Source organism: Gekko japonicus, unplaced genomic scaffold (genome assembly GCF_001447785.1).
Source record: "Gekko japonicus isolate JY-2015 unplaced genomic scaffold, Gekko_japonicus_V1.1 scaffold1784, whole genome shotgun sequence".
Lineage (NCBI taxonomy): Eukaryota > Metazoa > Chordata > Lepidosauria > Squamata > Gekkonidae > Gekko > Gekko japonicus.
Window position 1 is genome coordinate 86,242 of NW_015168101.1, and position 16,314 is coordinate 102,555.

A 16,314-nucleotide genomic window follows, 5' to 3' on the forward strand; every position below is an offset into this window, starting at 1 on the left:
TCTCTCTCTCTCTCTCTCTCTCTCTCTCTCTCTCTCTATCTCTCTATCTCTCTATCTCTCTATCTCTCTATCTCTCTATCTCTTCCTCCTTTTCCTCTTTCCTTTCTTCCCTTCTCGTTCTTTCTTTCCCTTCTTTCCTTCTCTTTCTTTCCCTCTTTTTATCCCCTCTTTCCTTCCTTCTTTCCTTCTCTTCCTTTCCCTCTTTCCTTCCTTCTTTTTTTCTCTCTACTCTCTCTCTCTCCTTTCCTCCTTCTGCGGTCCAACTCTAGTGAGAAGGGGTTTAAACTTTAAACCCCTTCTGTCTTTGCTTCCCCCCACCCCGCAGTCCGGCTGGGGAAGGGAAGGGGGAGGCTTTTGAAGATGCCTTCCCCCTCCTTTTTGCTTCCCCTTCTGACATCACTTCTGGTGATGTCAGGGGGCATGGCATATGCTAATGAGCTATTATGCTAATAGCCTAGTACCTCATTAGCATACCATGCTAATGAGCTCCTGCAGCTCTTTTTCTACAAAATGACCCCTGTTAGAACACATCATTTCTTCCTACCAGCTTTCTTCATTGTCCAACTTTCACACCCATACACAGTAATGGGAAATACTACAGTATGAATTATATTGATCTTGGTTGCCAGCAACACATCCTTAAACTTAGATTGGAGTTCTGTAAGCCTTTAGAGACCAACAAGATTTTTGGAGTATACACTTTCAAGAATTAAAGCTGTCTTCATCAGATACGAGTAGGAATAGAGATCTCTGAGTCTTTATATCCCAGTGGCACCTTTAAGACCAACCAAGGTTTATTCAAGGTATGAGCTTTTGTGTGCATGCACACTTTATCATTTATCTATTTATTATTTGATAAAGTGTGCATGTGCACGAAAGCTCATACCTTGAATAAACCTTTGTTGATCTTAAAGGTGCCACTAGATCCTAAATTTGTTCTTCTGCTTCCGACCAACATGGCTGACCATCTGGACCTATCTTTATATCCCAGTCCTTCTGACATACACACACATAGGATTTGATCCTACAAACCATGAGCAGAAGGCACTTGTAGATGCAGGTGCCTTCCCTTTCCCTAGTAGTCCCCATAGACCCTTGATGAACTGATGACGTGGATCTGAGGAGCCTCATAGGCAAAAAACAGAACATGGTATGTGGGGAAGGGGCTACAATGGCAAGGGTGAAATCTGGTCAAATTTGTCTTCTGTCGGCAGACCTCCTAATGGCACAGCAGGCTCTACTGGCAGCAGTGGGAAGCAGGAGGGATTTCACCCAGTTCCATAAGACTCCCATAACTTCAGCATCAGCTTTTCAGGGTCTTGCTAGTGGGGGAGGGAGGTGAGCAAGAACTGCAAGTACCTTCCACTCACACGCAACCATACTTTTTGGAACATGTGAGTACAGAATAGGTTGGTACACATCCCTATTGCCTATCTGTGGATTAGGCATTCAGAAGTGGGCTGCAGTATCACACCCTTCTTGCCCCTCAATAGTTGTCCGTTCATGTTGCTTTCAGCAGTCATAATCACAATTAATTGCTGTGTTGGCTAACCATTGTTAAGATTAATCCAACTGTGAAAAAGGCTATGTCTGTTGCTACTCTAGTCTTATCCTAGATTTGCCTTTGAAATTTGTGATGGAAGGAAAGGAGGGAAAGGTGCCTTTCCTTGTTGAAAAACTCTCTTAGAGTAAGGGTTCCCTGGAAAGAACCTGGTAATGGCTGCCATTACTCAGGGAATCCTCTGAGAATATCTAAACTGACCACCAATTAGGATTCCTTGTAGTGTGGTACTAGATCAATAAAGGACTGACAGAGTGTAAAACCTGGAAAATACCTTATGGAATACTGTGTAACATCTCCACTGGTTCCCAAACTGGAATGATCCAGGTGCAGATCCACAAACTGCATCTTTTTGTCCACTTCTTGAAGGTGGATTTCCAGGGGGGCACTGAGTAATTTTTTTTCTGAAAATGGGGCGGTAGGCCAAATACATTTGGGAACCTCTAATCTATACAATCTAGCATGTAGGAAGAGATTAAGAGAAATATACTGTACTGAAACAAATCCAAAAAAGTATTTATAAAAGGAAGTTTATTTTTTAAAGGAAAAGTGTGGTTGGGTTCAAAAAGAGGTGGGCAAAAAGCAAAGCAAAAGACACATCATAACACAAAATACAGATTTTCAAATATAAGCCATAAAATGAGTCTGACTGGTCACACTTTACCTAGACTGTAGTAGACTGCACCCAAGAAATTAGAAGGAGATTGAGACTGGGAAGGACAGCCATGAAGGAGCTAGAAAAGATTCTTAAGTGTAAGGATATGTCACTGGTGACAAGATCAAGTTAATTCATGCCATAGTATTCCCTATTACTATGTATGAGAGTGAAAGTTGGACAATGAAGAAAGCTAACAGGAAGAAAGTAGATTCCTTTGAAATGTGGTGTTGGAGGAGAGTTTTAAGAATACCATGGACCACCAAAAAGACAAATAAGTAGATTCTTGATCAAATCAAGGCTGAACTGTCCCTAGAAGCTAAAATGACTAAAATGTGAAGGAATCACACGAGACAGCTCTCTTGAGGGTAGAGAAATCTGTCTGCCTTTCAAGGCAGCAATAGTTTATTTTATACACACTCTGCCCCCCCCACCCACCATGAGGTGAGGCTGGGGCTTGCACGTAGAGAAACAGGGGAAAACAGATACCTTAGGGAGGATGTCTTAAGGATGCTTACATAGTACAATAATTAACGAGCTACTCTTCTTTAACATGCCCACAGGTACAGGATGTGCAAAGGTCAGGACTCTTGATTGATCAGAGTTACTGATCAATCCAGGTGTTTACAGAGTCTGGAAATATGGGTTAAAATCAGGACAGGTGTGCCTTATCGCTGACCCTTGCCCACAAAAACGAGGCTGTTGTACTGGCAAATAGTGGGTTCCATGGATGAGCAGACCCCAAGTCTAGTGATCAGCTCTACTTTATTAGTGATTTCAGCAAGAACAAGACTAAACCTAAGAACAAGAGAGAGCCAGTTTGGTGTAGTGGTTAAGTGCGTGGACTCTAATCTGGGAGAACTGGGTTTGATTCCCCACTCCTCCACTTGCACCTGCTGGATGACCTTGGGCAAGCCGTAGTTCTGATAAAAGCTGTCATTGAAAAAGAGCAGTTTCTGTCAAGAGCTCTCTCAGCCCCACCTACTTCACAGGGTGTCTGTTGTAGGGAGGGGAAGGGAAAGGAGTTTGTAAGCCGCTCTGAGACACCTTTGGGTAGTGAAGGGCGGGGTATAAATCCAATCTCTTCTCTTCTTCTTCTTCTAAACTCCAGGGCCATAACCCTTTTTAAATAGCATGCAATTGCCACACCCAAACACATCCCACTCCCAACGATAGGCTATTTACATAACATTACTTCTTGATTGGTTACTTCCAGAGTCCTGGTGGGCTGTTGTTCTTGGGCTCCAAGCTCAGCCCATCTCTGGTAGAACAGTCCTGGGATGTTTCAGTCCCAATACATAACATGTACTTTGGTCATATCATCAGAATACAAGAGTTTCTGGAAAAAATAATACTACTAGGAAAAGTTGAAGGCAGCAGGAAAAGAGGGAGACCCAACATGAGGTGGATTGACTCAATCAAGGAAGCCCTCATTTTGCAAGAATTGACCTAGGCTGTTAATGATAGGACATTTTGGAGGACATTAATTCATAGGGTCGCCATTAAGTCGGGAGCAACTTGATGGCACTTAACACATATACAGGAGATTCCTCAAAGCATGTACAGAGTTCTTACAAGATAGTAGACCCCAAATTCGCATTGTTCCACTGAAGATGAGGGACAATCCCAAATGTCCAGATATTTGGTCAATGAAATCTAAGCCAGCCTCCTCTCTGAAAGTGAGTCGCTGATTTATTCAGTCCCATGCAAGTCCTATCTCTGATGTCGGAGGCTGACGTCACCTATCAGAAAATTACCAAAATGGTAGTCCCTCCTTGCCCAGTAATTCTGAACTTCCATGAGAAACCGTTGCTCCCATCCAAACCAGTTCATCCTTAGCCAAAAAGGGATTAACTTTGATAAGGTGGCCCAATATGGAAAGGGAATGAATGGGTTATTCTAATGTAAACCCTAGGGGTCCAAGATCCCAGATGCTCTAGGTTGCACTCATGAGCCATAGTAAAGTTATAGGGCTCCTATAACAAAGTTAGAACAGTCTGTTTCTGAAACTTATCATAGTTTAATCATCATCTTGCAACTATATTGTTCATTATATCTCTTAAAAGTTTACAGGCTATGAACATAATTTTAGTTCTTTCACATATTTTTCCTGGTGCCAGTTTTAATTGGGGCTGATCTTTGAAACGGTCTTGTGATGGGCAAAAAGATTTCTCCCTGTGTAGACAGGTATGCTTTCTGGCATCCGTTCCTCTTCTCTCCAGAAAGAAAAGGCAGTTTCCTCAGCATCTTCAAAGCAGCCATGGTGGTAATACTGTTCCTTGGAATGGTGATGCCAGTCTTATGAACAGCTTCAATTTTATCCCCTGCCAGTACTGGGGGGGTTTTCCTTTCAAAAGCTCATCTTCTCTTCTTTGTTACAGTGTGTTTGCCCTTAGTGGCTAAGCATGTGGCCAGATCCAGTTAGCTGTGTGACAGTGTTACTTCTTGTAAGAAGAAAAATGACAATGATTGGGGGTGGGGGGCGTGAAATGGCACCAATGCAGCAAGTGATAGAGGCTATCTGCAAATAGCAAGTAAACATGTTTAAGAGGGCATGAGAGAATTGGAGTATCTCCCCCCATAAAACACATGCACATTCTGTCATGCAAAAAAAAAAAAAAAGTTAGCAGACATTTGCCCTGAGTTTGTGTTTAAGACTGACTATATTAGGATGCATTGATTTTGTGTATGAACACATATATGGAATATTTTTAAAAACCATTTTCTTTAAAAAATAATATTAATAAATCGATGTACCCTTGACTATATTAGGATGCATTGATTTCGTGTATGAACACGTATATGGAATATTTTAAAAAACCATTTTCTTTAAAAAAATAATATTAATAAATCGATGTACCCATACTGATTTTGCTACATTGGTCGGGGTTACTTTTTGTGGTGATGTATTTCTCTTTTTTATTCATCCTTTAGGATCAGTCCAGCGGTCCTCGAAGTAGTCTTCCTCCAGTCTAAGCAGCCTTCCTCCAGATTATGTGGCTCTCCTTGAATAGAAAAGCTGCTTAATTTGGAGGAAGCCTTCTTAGTTGGAGGACAGCTTCAAACCTGAGCCAGGAGGAAAATTAAAATAAATAAGTAAAATAATAATCCACCATCTTACTTGTATGTTCCTTGCTTTAAAGCAAAGTGGTTCAGATCACATTTTTATATACTAGAGAATGAGTTGGTTTCACAACCCTCAGCAAATGAGTTAAACTTTGCATGTCATCAGTTTCATAAATGAAATTATCTTCAGTGTGAAAGAGAGATTAATATTTGGGGGGGAATAAATTTGTTGCCTAGTCTGGATGCATTTTGATGGAAGTATAAATCTGAGGAAAGGCAAAATATATCCAGCAGATTTTTCATAACATGATTGCTTTCTGGAGCCCAGCCTTAGACTATTTTAGCCGTTTGGCATTCTGACAACTGGTCATGGATGTCCCAAAAAATAAAACAGTTGGCTTAGTAAAAAAGGGTGCATACAAATTAAGAAAACAATGATCTGGTAAGCATTCTAGACCTGATGGAAGTAATTTGGACTATGCTATTTAATATTTAATTAAAGGAAGCAGAAATCACCTCTTGGTAGGCGAGACATAATGTGAAGGGTCATATTCCTTGCTTGGAGCCATGCCATGAAAGCTCAACACAAAGCTAGGTTATTGCACTAAGCATTTGCTGTGTGGAACTAACTCTTTCTAAGGATTTAGGTGTCACAAATGTTTCCATTTAGAGCTGATCCTTAAGCTCTGTGGTTCTATATTGGAGTAGGTTGGACCAAACACGGCACTGAGATTATTTTAGGACATTTTAAGAGAAAAGGCACATGGGACTCCCCAAGGAAGCAGCAGATGCTCAGCGGTCTTATATATGTCTAGTTCTTTTATTCTTTTATTCACCATTCCCAGACAGCTGATATGTGGAATCTATCTATGGCCAGATTTTGCCATGAACACACAAGGCAATTAAAGAAAATTTGAAGCTACCTCAGCATATAAACCAACAAAGATTTCAACAAAAAATTTAAAAGTAGTTTTTTACTTGCCTTCGGGATGTGAAATGTTTGCTGATAATGCCAGGAAGCACGCTCTTTATATGCAGCATGTCATTCTGGAAGATTTCCAAGGGTACAGAAAGTTCCAGGATTTGCATTTCCTGCACAATATCTGTGTCCTTTTGGCTCCTTTGCAATGATGAACCACCTCAAAATGTTCTGTTCTGGACACTGAGAGACGACAGCCCTGTGGCACTGAAGTGAATACCAAGTACACAACCCAAATAACACCATTACAGAACTAAGAGGAAATGAAATGTGTGCTCTTATAGATACTATGAACAACTTTTAATATTAGTAGCAGTAGTAATACTAGCAATCTTATTTATTTATTTATTTAAAACATTTTTATGCTGCCTTTCCACCCAATTAGGGTCCTCAAGTTAGTGCACATAAGAACATTTAAACAATTAAAAACATTTAAACAACTAAAATATAGTTAAAATATAAAATTCAGTTAAAAACACGAACACATTAAATATAAAATTCAATTAAAAGCATATAAACAAACAACACTAGAAGGAGGGCCAAAGACCAGTTCATTTGGCATACTGGGGTAGTCCAGATGAAACAAAAAGACACTGATAGAGGGAGAGAGCCTGGGGAGGGAGTTGCAAAGTTTGGTGCCATGACAGGTTGCCACCTATCTAGCCTCAGATGGTGGGAGCAACTGAAGCAAGGGCCACTGAGGATGACTCAAGTGAGCAAGTAGGTTCATACAAGAGAAGGCAGATCTTAAGATATATTGGTCCCAGACTGTAAAGGCTTTAAAGAGCACCTTGAAGTGAGCCTGGGAGCAAACTGGAAGCCAGTGTAGAAGGAACAAGACTAGAGTGATATGGTCCCTATGATCCACTCCATTCAACATTCTGTACCAACTGTAGCTTTCGGACAGTCTTCAAAGGCAGCCCCACATAGAGTGCATTGTAGTAATCTAATATAAGTGCTATCAGGACAAGATCACAGTGGCAAGATCTTTTCTGTCCAGGAAGGGCCACAGCTGGCTCACCAGCTGAAGCAGATGAAAGGCAACCCTGGCTACTGCTGCCATCTGTTTATCCAACAGGAGGCCCAGGTCCAAGAGCACCTCCAAGCTATGAACCAGCTTCTTTAAGGGGAGTGCAGCCCCATCCAGAACAGGGATTAACCCATTTCCCCAGTCAGACCTCCCCCCCCCCCCAACAAGTAGTTTCTCCATTTTGTCGGGATTAAATTTCAGCTTGTTAGCCTGCATCCATTCCAAAACTGCCTCCAGGCACCTGTTCATGGTATCCACAGCCTCCCTGGGATCTGCTGGTAGATCAAGATGGAGATTCCTATAGCCTTTTGATTGATCTGCAAAATATTTTCTTCATTAATCTTAGCTTTCCTAAATAGCATTTTGTGAGGTGGACTAGGCTTAATGGCAGTAGGAAAACCAAGACCACCCAGCAAGCACACAGCTGAATGGACTGACCTATAAATGGTGTGTGTCATTTTTAAAAAAATGAAAACAACTGTTTTAATAGGCAAGCGTGATCATAAATAGAATATTGGCTCATGATGCGAAGATTTAATGTAGAATATTCAGAGATAAAAATGGAATTTAGAGATTGTAAGGTATGTTGGAATATATTAGTAAGTTTACATTGAGCTACACAGCTGGAAGCACTTAACTAAGAAAAATCTTTTGTAAATATAAATCGATGCCAGAGCATGAAAGAGAATTCCAGAGCCTGGAGAATACAGAAATATCCCCACCAGTGTTGCAATTCTTTGATCCGTTAAAAAGGTCAATCTGAATTGTCTTCACAGATGCTCTGAAGGAGAGACAACAGTAAGATGCTACACTACTCAAACATTGGAAATAATAGTCTGTGCTACTAATTTTCAAAGTACAGAATGCTTAATATATCAAGCTTTATGATATTAATTAACTAGTTGTAACATGCATTTAAATCATTCATCACACAGGAATTATAGGGGTGGATCCTACCTGTTAGCTACCACTCAACTAAGCAAAGTTTATTTATTAAATTATCTATATCCCCATATTTCCTCTCAGCTCAAGGCATCTTACAAATAGCAATTAAAGCATTAGAGATTAAAACAAAACGAAACCTCAGATACTTCCCCCACCCCCACCCCCAGATGCCTGCTGTTTATACCTTATCAAAAGCCCTGGCAAACAAGCTAGTCTTGTAGCATCTCCTAAAGATCTCCAACAATAGGGTTTCTCACACCTTTTCAAGGAACCCATTCTACATTGTGGAAGCCATGATGGAAAAAGCCTGGGCCCTGGTGGCAGCCTGAAGAATGTAATTGATGTACAAGAACATGTGAGAGAAGGTGGTCATTCAGATTGTGGAACTCAGGCCATGAAGGGCTTTAAAGGTCATAACCAGCACCTTGAATTGAATTCAGAAATAATCTGGTAGCCAATATAGCGGTTTCAAAATGGGCAGCATATGTTCCCATTGGCTAATCCCAGGCAGTAATCAGTCTACTGCATTCTGAACCATCTGCAGTTTTCAGGTTGACTTCAAACACAGCCCACCATAGAGCGCATTACAGTAATCTAACTGTAAGGTTACAAAAGCATGCGTCAGCAAGGCCAGATCTGCTAAGTCTTAGAAAGAAGAGAGGTGGTGAAGCAAATGCAGCTAATATAAGATGCTGTTTGTCACTACTCCAACCTGGTTTTCAAACAGCAAGGCTGGGTCCATGAGCACCCCTATGCTCTTAACCTTCTCTACAGATAGTAACTTCCCTCCATTCTAGGACAAGCGGATACAAACTCTACAGCATTAGCCTTTCCAGCTAGCAGTACCTCCAGCCCTATTAATGCTACAGTGAATACACATATAATTAATGTACAGGGTATATTTGATTTTTCTTTATGTGTGTGTTGAGTAATTCTCATGTTACATTCAACACTTGTACAGCTGAACATGTAATTTAAACCCCATATTGATCCTGGTTCCAGGCCCTGGTTTTATTTATCAAATGAACACACATTAAGTAAATGCACATTGGCTCCTCCTTACAAACAGGTGAACACATTATTTTTGGCCACTGTGTGACAGAGTGTTGGACTAGATGTGCCATTGGCCTGATCCAACATTGGCTTCTCTTATGTTCTTATGTCTGGGGCAGTAATGCTGTGTATTCTTGGGGGCGGCGGGGGGCAACAGTGGGAGGACTTCTAGTGTCCTGGCCCACTGCTGGACCTCCTGATGCCACCTGGTATTTTTGGCCACTATGTGACAGAGTGCTGGACTGGATGGGCCACTGGCCTGATCCAACATTGGCTTTTCTTATGTTCTTATGTCTGGGGCAGTAATGCTCTGTCTTCTTGGTGCTTGGTGGGGGGGCAACAGTGGGAGGGCTTCTAGTGTCTTGGCCCCACTGGTGGACCTCCTGATGGCACCTGGTATTTTTGGCCACTGTGTGACAGAGTGTTGGACTGGATGGGCCATTGACCCGATCCAACATTGGCTTCTCTTATGTTCTTATGTCTGGGGCAGTAATGCTCTGTCTTCTTGGTGCTTGGGGGGGGCAACAGTGGGAGGGCTTCTAGTGTCCTGGCCCCACTGCTGGACCTCCTGATGGCACCTGGTATTTTTGGCCACTGTGTGACAGAGTGTTAGACTGGATGGTCCACTGGCCTGATCCAACATTGGCTTCTCTTATGTTCTTATGGCACTGCGGTACCCACGGGCAACCGTGTCAGAGACCATTGGTGTTGACTCACAATTTTTGATTTGTTCTATCAATAGCTGCCTCAAATGAAGGGGAGGTGGGATAAACGGTGCTGAACTGACACAGACACCAAAGTAAGCTACAGGCCTTCCCGTGGGTTTAACTGGTCGGTTAATTGGCTCCCGGCCTAGCTGAGGCGTTGGCAGGAGCCAGTTGTAATGACTGGAGGTGGAGGAAAGAAATAGGGACCTGCTGCGAATTGGGCTTTCCTTCTAGCAGAGAGTGGTAGGTTTTGTTGGGCAAACTTAGATTTTGAGTCGCTCAAGAAAAAACGTGCATTCATAGTGATACGGTTGGTTTTAGGAATCTCCGCTCTGCACTTTATTTCTTTTCAGCACTTTCGAAAATGGTTTCTGATAGTTCTTGGATGTTTTATGTATGTTTTTAACTGTATTTATATATGCATTTTATGTAAGCCGCCCTGAGCCCGCCTTGGCGGGAAGGGCGGGGTATAAATCGAACTAATAAAATAATAAATAAATAAAATAAATGCACGCAGGTTGTACATTTGTTCATTTGTAACATGTAAACAGGACTTCTGTCTCATATGGATTCAGCTACAAGTTTTGTCTTAGCCACCCGTTATATTTTGTGCACTCAATAATTTCTAAAAATTAATGGGAGCAAGAAAGGACAGTTGTGAATGATCACAAGGATGCTCATAGAAAACAAATTATTCCTTTATATGTGAGAGGGTGTTCTGTTATTCAAACAGGTTTGTACTATTTTGTTGCATGGTTGTTAGGTCAAAGGCACAGTTCACCAGTATTGCATATGAGTGGTGCTCATCTGGCCACTAGAGTACAAGACCATATTCTGCATGAGATAGACTCTAAATAGTTGAGTGTGTTATTTCTGTAAATTGCAGTGCATTGGCTGATCAAACATGTGATTAATAAGAGTGACAATAATGCATTCCAAATGCTGATTTCCACCCTTTGATGCAACAAGATTGTGTGTCCCATACAGGTTTAATTTGGTTTAGATATTCTCCATTCTCTTACACTTAAAAGTTCAGGGATTCATTGTAACAGGCAGTGATTTTTCTTTTTTTCTTTTTTGCAGCAACATTCAAATTCCAGTAATCTGTAGAACTGGAGTATGGATGCAGACTAAGTGGAAGTTTTTCTCTATGTACTCTCATAGGGCAGCAACTTCTTGGTTAGATAAAGAGTACAGGTACACCAGAAGTATACAGGCCTAGGACAAAGTCGGTGCATGGATCTGAAATCTGCCTCCCCTGAACGTCAATACCGTCTGGTATATATAGTGTTTCTCAGGACTGCTGTGGCTTCAAACAGACCCTTTTACTAGTGCTTGGAAGCTTTTTGTAAGGAAAAAACACTGATAGAGGTTTCTCTCTCTGACTAATTTAGAAGCACTGGGTCTACATAAAGCTTGTACTTCTGTTGTTGGAAAGCTTGAAGAACCTGATTGGCAGCATCATTTAGCTGATGCTGAATGCTCTCCTATGTTTTTGGGCTTCATGCCTTCATCCTCCTTTACCTGTAGTAATTATTTTATCTCTGGTTCCCATCTATCAAAGGGTTTTTCCCCGCCATTGGCATAATTTAATGTGCTCCATTTGTCAGAGCTTCATGGTAGGTTTGTAGGGATTCTCTGGGAGACAATGCATATGTGGAGCCAGGCATTGGAGTCAATCCCACTTCTTTTTTTCCTTGCAAGTTGTGTTCTAAACACAGAGCATCCCTGCTTGTCCTTGTTCTGGCAATTCATCCTCACCATTCTGCAGATTACCATCTTTTAAGTATTCTTTCAGGTAGTGACAGAAAGGTTACAGAAGCTGTTGCTTGAATACATTTCAGCAGCTTTGAGCATTTGTGCCAGTATATTGTTGTCTTTAGGACAGATTTCGATTTTTATCTCAATTTTTAAATACGGATGTTTTAAACACGACACATTGTTCTCTGCGTTAACTCTTTCTATATTAATGTATTTTATATTAACACTTTTTAATAGTCTCCTTGTGTAATAGGGACTCAGTGGGTATATTTTGAGAGTCCAACAGCCAGTGGGCTTTTTGGACATTTTTCTTGAATGAACAGAACAGGACATGGGCTTTAATAACCCAGGAACAAAGTTAGTAGTGTAGGGATCTGTAATCTTCCTTTTCTGTGCTTCAGTACAGCCTGGTAGTCACGGTATTTCCCAGTGAGCGTAGGCTTTGGTGGCTTAGGAGAAGACATAGTAGAAGACATAGTAATCAGAATGGGGGGGGGGGTTGCAGCCCATGCTAGTGGCAGTGTTTTAAGCAAAAACATCAAATTGTGGATCTTCCAGGAGATATGAGATTTTAGATCATCCACTGCCAGCTAACAGATTCCCAGGATGAGAGAAAATATTAGGTGTTCATATAGTACTATCATCCATGACTGATTTTATGGTTGGTTGGTCCCATCTATCATCAGTGATCTCCACTATTATGGGAACTGGTTTGATGTCACTATAGAAGGATGGCTGGATCATAACTGTGGTGTTGATAAAATTTCTTAATGCCCTGTAGTCTTTACAGTGGCCAACTGGATTCATCTGTCTACTACAAGATGAAGAGTGGCAGATTCTGTGAAAAGCAGCCTCGCCATGATTAAACAGAGATCTTTGGCATTCTGCCATTTAACTGCATGCCACATTACAACATGGATGTGTGTTTTCCCAGCATCAGAGCTGATGGGCACTTGTTCAGGCAAGCACTGAAGAAATGGCCCATAGATGAGACAAAGCCTCTGCTAATACCACTAGTTCCTTTTGGACAGGCTCAGTCAGCGTTGGGCTGATCCCTGTTACATTCGTTCTGTCTCAATAGCAGTGACTTGTGGTAAAGGAATCAGCACCAAAAGCATAGTTGGATCAGTTGATCCTTGACAGGGACCTAGTGACTGCAGCCATTCTTCAGTAAGAGGGCTCAATGTGATTTAACTGTGACAGCATTTGGGGCTGCTTATCACAGGTTAGAACATCCAGGGTATGATCCCTCAAGCCAACAGAAACTATTCTACTAGGCGTGCTTCATTCCAGTTCAGGTTCTGAGGTGGGAAGGTGCCTCCAAGACCTGTCTAAACTTGTTCCATTTGCTTGTAACAGTCCTAAAGCAAGATAAAATTTGAAGCATTGCAGTGTTATGTTTGTTCTGCAGAGAACTGCTTTCATCTTCCCCCAGTGCCCTTTTCCTGACCTCTAATGGTTAGAGGGGGTACTATTTCACCTGCATGAAGCCCCCAGTGGGATAGAGACCATTCGAGGCTTGGGGGCTGAGGCTGAAGTTCCCTCTCCTCAGGAATCCTGGTCTCAATCTGAATTGAGCTTGTTTGTATTTGGGATTAATTTCCCATCACAGAATTTGCAAACCATATTTGATCTGGTGAAAAACATGTCATATAGTTAGGCCCTCAGTCTACTTCAGAAAACAAGAGCTGAGCAGGAAATTCAAGAGGACAATCTGCAGGAAACTTAAGGTTTGTATCAAACCTTCTAACATACTGGTATTCTGTTAGACTGTATTACCCATGCTCAAGTAAAGATTGCAGATCTTTCCTATCTTTTTGGTAGGGATTTCTGGAAAGGAGCATCAGCTTAGCCAGACTTTTATTTAGTTTTTTAGTTAGGGTTTGGGGGTCAGTTTAGGGAAGAAAGCTTATTTTAGTGGTAAAAATAAGCATCCTGTTAAGGGATCATCATTCCTAACTAGTGTGTGTAGGTTCTGTGGTAAGGTGCTCTGTGAGGGGAAAGAGGAGCTTTGAACCTGCTGAAGGGGAATCCAGAGAAAGGAGAATAAAATCTCCCCTTAGGAGCTATTTACTTTATTTGAGAGCCAGCTTTACTTTATATATCTAAGTTATCCACACATCATATTTACCTTATTAAATACTGTGTTGCTCATCTCCATCTGTGTCTTATCTGTCAAGAAAAAAAATCTAAGAAATGTGAGCTCTATTAATCTAGCAAGTTTCCAAATAAGAGGCCTTTAGGGAGCACATACCTTACACTCTACTAATCTTTAATTTAAATCTCGTGCCCCCTTTTTATTTGTTTGTGGGAGGCTGGGGGATACAGAATCTATAGGAGGGTCCAGAATGGGGGCATTGGATATTTTTCAGTCAAGAAGACAGTTGCCTCAGACCCTTCCCCCCCCACACCCCAAATTCACCACAATCATTTCACCACCTGCCAGATCGTTTTTCAGATTTTCCTTATTGATGAAGTCGTACCATTTGGCAAACTCGAGACTCAGTGGCAACCATCCTGAGGAACAATAATAGATATAGTGGCTATTATATCACATTAATTTGTGCATGTTTGGTATGCATGTAAATATAGCATAGAGGACCTGCTGGAAGTCTTTCTGGAAGTTTATTCATTGCCTGTTGCAGGTATGCTGCTCTGGCATCTTTAGAATCATTGGTTTGAATCACAAAAGGTTCCAAGGATTTTACTTTTCCTTTTTAAACTGGTAATAATCATTGGGTTTCTATAAGATTTTAAATAGTTTGCTGTAGGTTTGTTTTTCTTTTTCTTTAGAAATCAACGAATGCACCGTGAACCCTGATATCTGTGGATCAGGACATTGTGTTAACTTGCCTGTTGGGTATACATGCTTCTGCTATGAGGGCTACAGACTTAATGATCAACAAACAAAATGTTCTGGTATGACAAATTCCCCTTTGCCACCCCAGCCCTAGTTGTTAACACTATCATAATATGAAAAGTTTAAAGAAAAAAAAGAAATGTAATTTTTTTATTTGTAGGTGGAGGCTATCATTTATTTATTTAATTTTGGTTCTAGAACTGCTGCTTCTATGTAATTTTGCTCACTCTCTTTCTCTGAAAAACCTTTGATACCATTATGTATGTGGGGAGGTGCAGAACAGTTGGTTGCATATGGAACATGCGTGAGGAATTCTCTAGCCCCTTCTCCATTATAGCTCATCTCTCCCTCAAAAATGGCTGATGATGCTGAAGAATTATACACCCACTGGTGAGATTTTATCTGGCATTCAGGGGTGCAGCTGGAAGATGGAATGGGAAGGCTTCTTCCATGTGTGCACATATGGAAGTCCTTTTTGCTTGCTCACAAAATTTATTTTGTCCTGACCCAAATCTCTAGATAATCTATGGGTTTTCGAGATTAACACCATTCATTTGTTGAATTTGAGGAGGTGGGAAGTGAAGAATGGGTAAATGGGAGCATCAAAGCATTCGTATTTTTTCTCAGTCCCATAGGATCACCAAGTGATCAACTGTAGTATGATAATATCATTATTCTGACTTGCCTCTGCATTAATTTATTGTTTTATTTTTATTTAAACTATTTATTAGCCGCTTTCCTTTCTTGCAGAACTCAAGGCAGCTTACAATATAAATGTTTATAAAACTGAATAGAGCAATTACAAAAATACATAAAAGGTCACAATCTAAAAATTCCAGTTAGGACTGCCAGCAAATGAAAATTAAATCAGTCAAATATAGTCCTTAATAAAACTGCCTTCAATTGCCTCCTGAAGATCAACAGTGAGGTGGCGAAGGGCAGCACCTTGGGGAGATTGTTCCATAATCATGGGGCTGCCACCAAAAAGACCTCCTCTCATATACCCACCAGACAAGCTTCTTTGGTGGGTTAGCCAGGAGGGCCTCTCCCTGCAATTTTAATTCCCAACCAGGAACGTGTGGGAGAAGACAGTCCTTCAGATACCCTTGTCCCAAACCATGTAGGGCTTTAAGGGACAAAACAAACACCTTGAATAGGGCTCAGGAGTGGATCAGTAGCCACAGTAATTCCTGCAGGATCGGGGTCATATGCTCCTGGTAGCTGGTCCTGACCAACAGTCTAGCCACAGTATTCTGTACTAGCTGCAGCTTCCAAACACTCTTCAAAGGAAGTCCCGAGCAGAGCCCATTGCAGTAGTTCAGTCTAGATATAACTAAGGCATTGATCACTGTGGCTGGATCAGACTGAGCCAGGAATGGGCACTGCCGGTGCACCAGCCAAAGTTGGGGAAAGCATTCCAAGCCATAACCAGCCACCTGGTTTTTTAAGATGACTGCTCAGTCGAGCAGCACTCTTAGGCTGCAAACTGGCTTTTCAGTGGAGTCCTATCTAGCATTGCATCAGATTTTATTATAGTAGTCATGCTTCTAGATAAGATTACGGCAATGAACTGTACATGGGGCTGCCATTGAAAAGTGTTGAGAAACTTCAGTTAGTATAGAATGCTGCAGCCAGGATGTTGACTGGATTGGTAGGGACCATATAATTCCAGTCCCCATCTACAGTGGCTTCCAGGG

General features: G+C 41.4%; 1 protein-coding gene across 1 annotated transcript in view; it reads left to right on the forward strand.

Moving 5' to 3' along the window:
* LOC107113457 (latent-transforming growth factor beta-binding protein 1-like) overlaps positions 1-16,314 on the forward strand; it is a gene marked incomplete at its 5' end in the record, with an annotated part of 230,320 nt that overhangs the window by 85,837 nt on the left and 128,169 nt on the right. Inside the window, one exon of the mRNA XM_015414785.1 lies at positions 14,551-14,676. Coding sequence (XP_015270271.1) covers positions 14,551-14,676 — 126 coding nt within the window. The remainder of the gene's footprint in view (positions 1-14,550; positions 14,677-16,314) is intronic.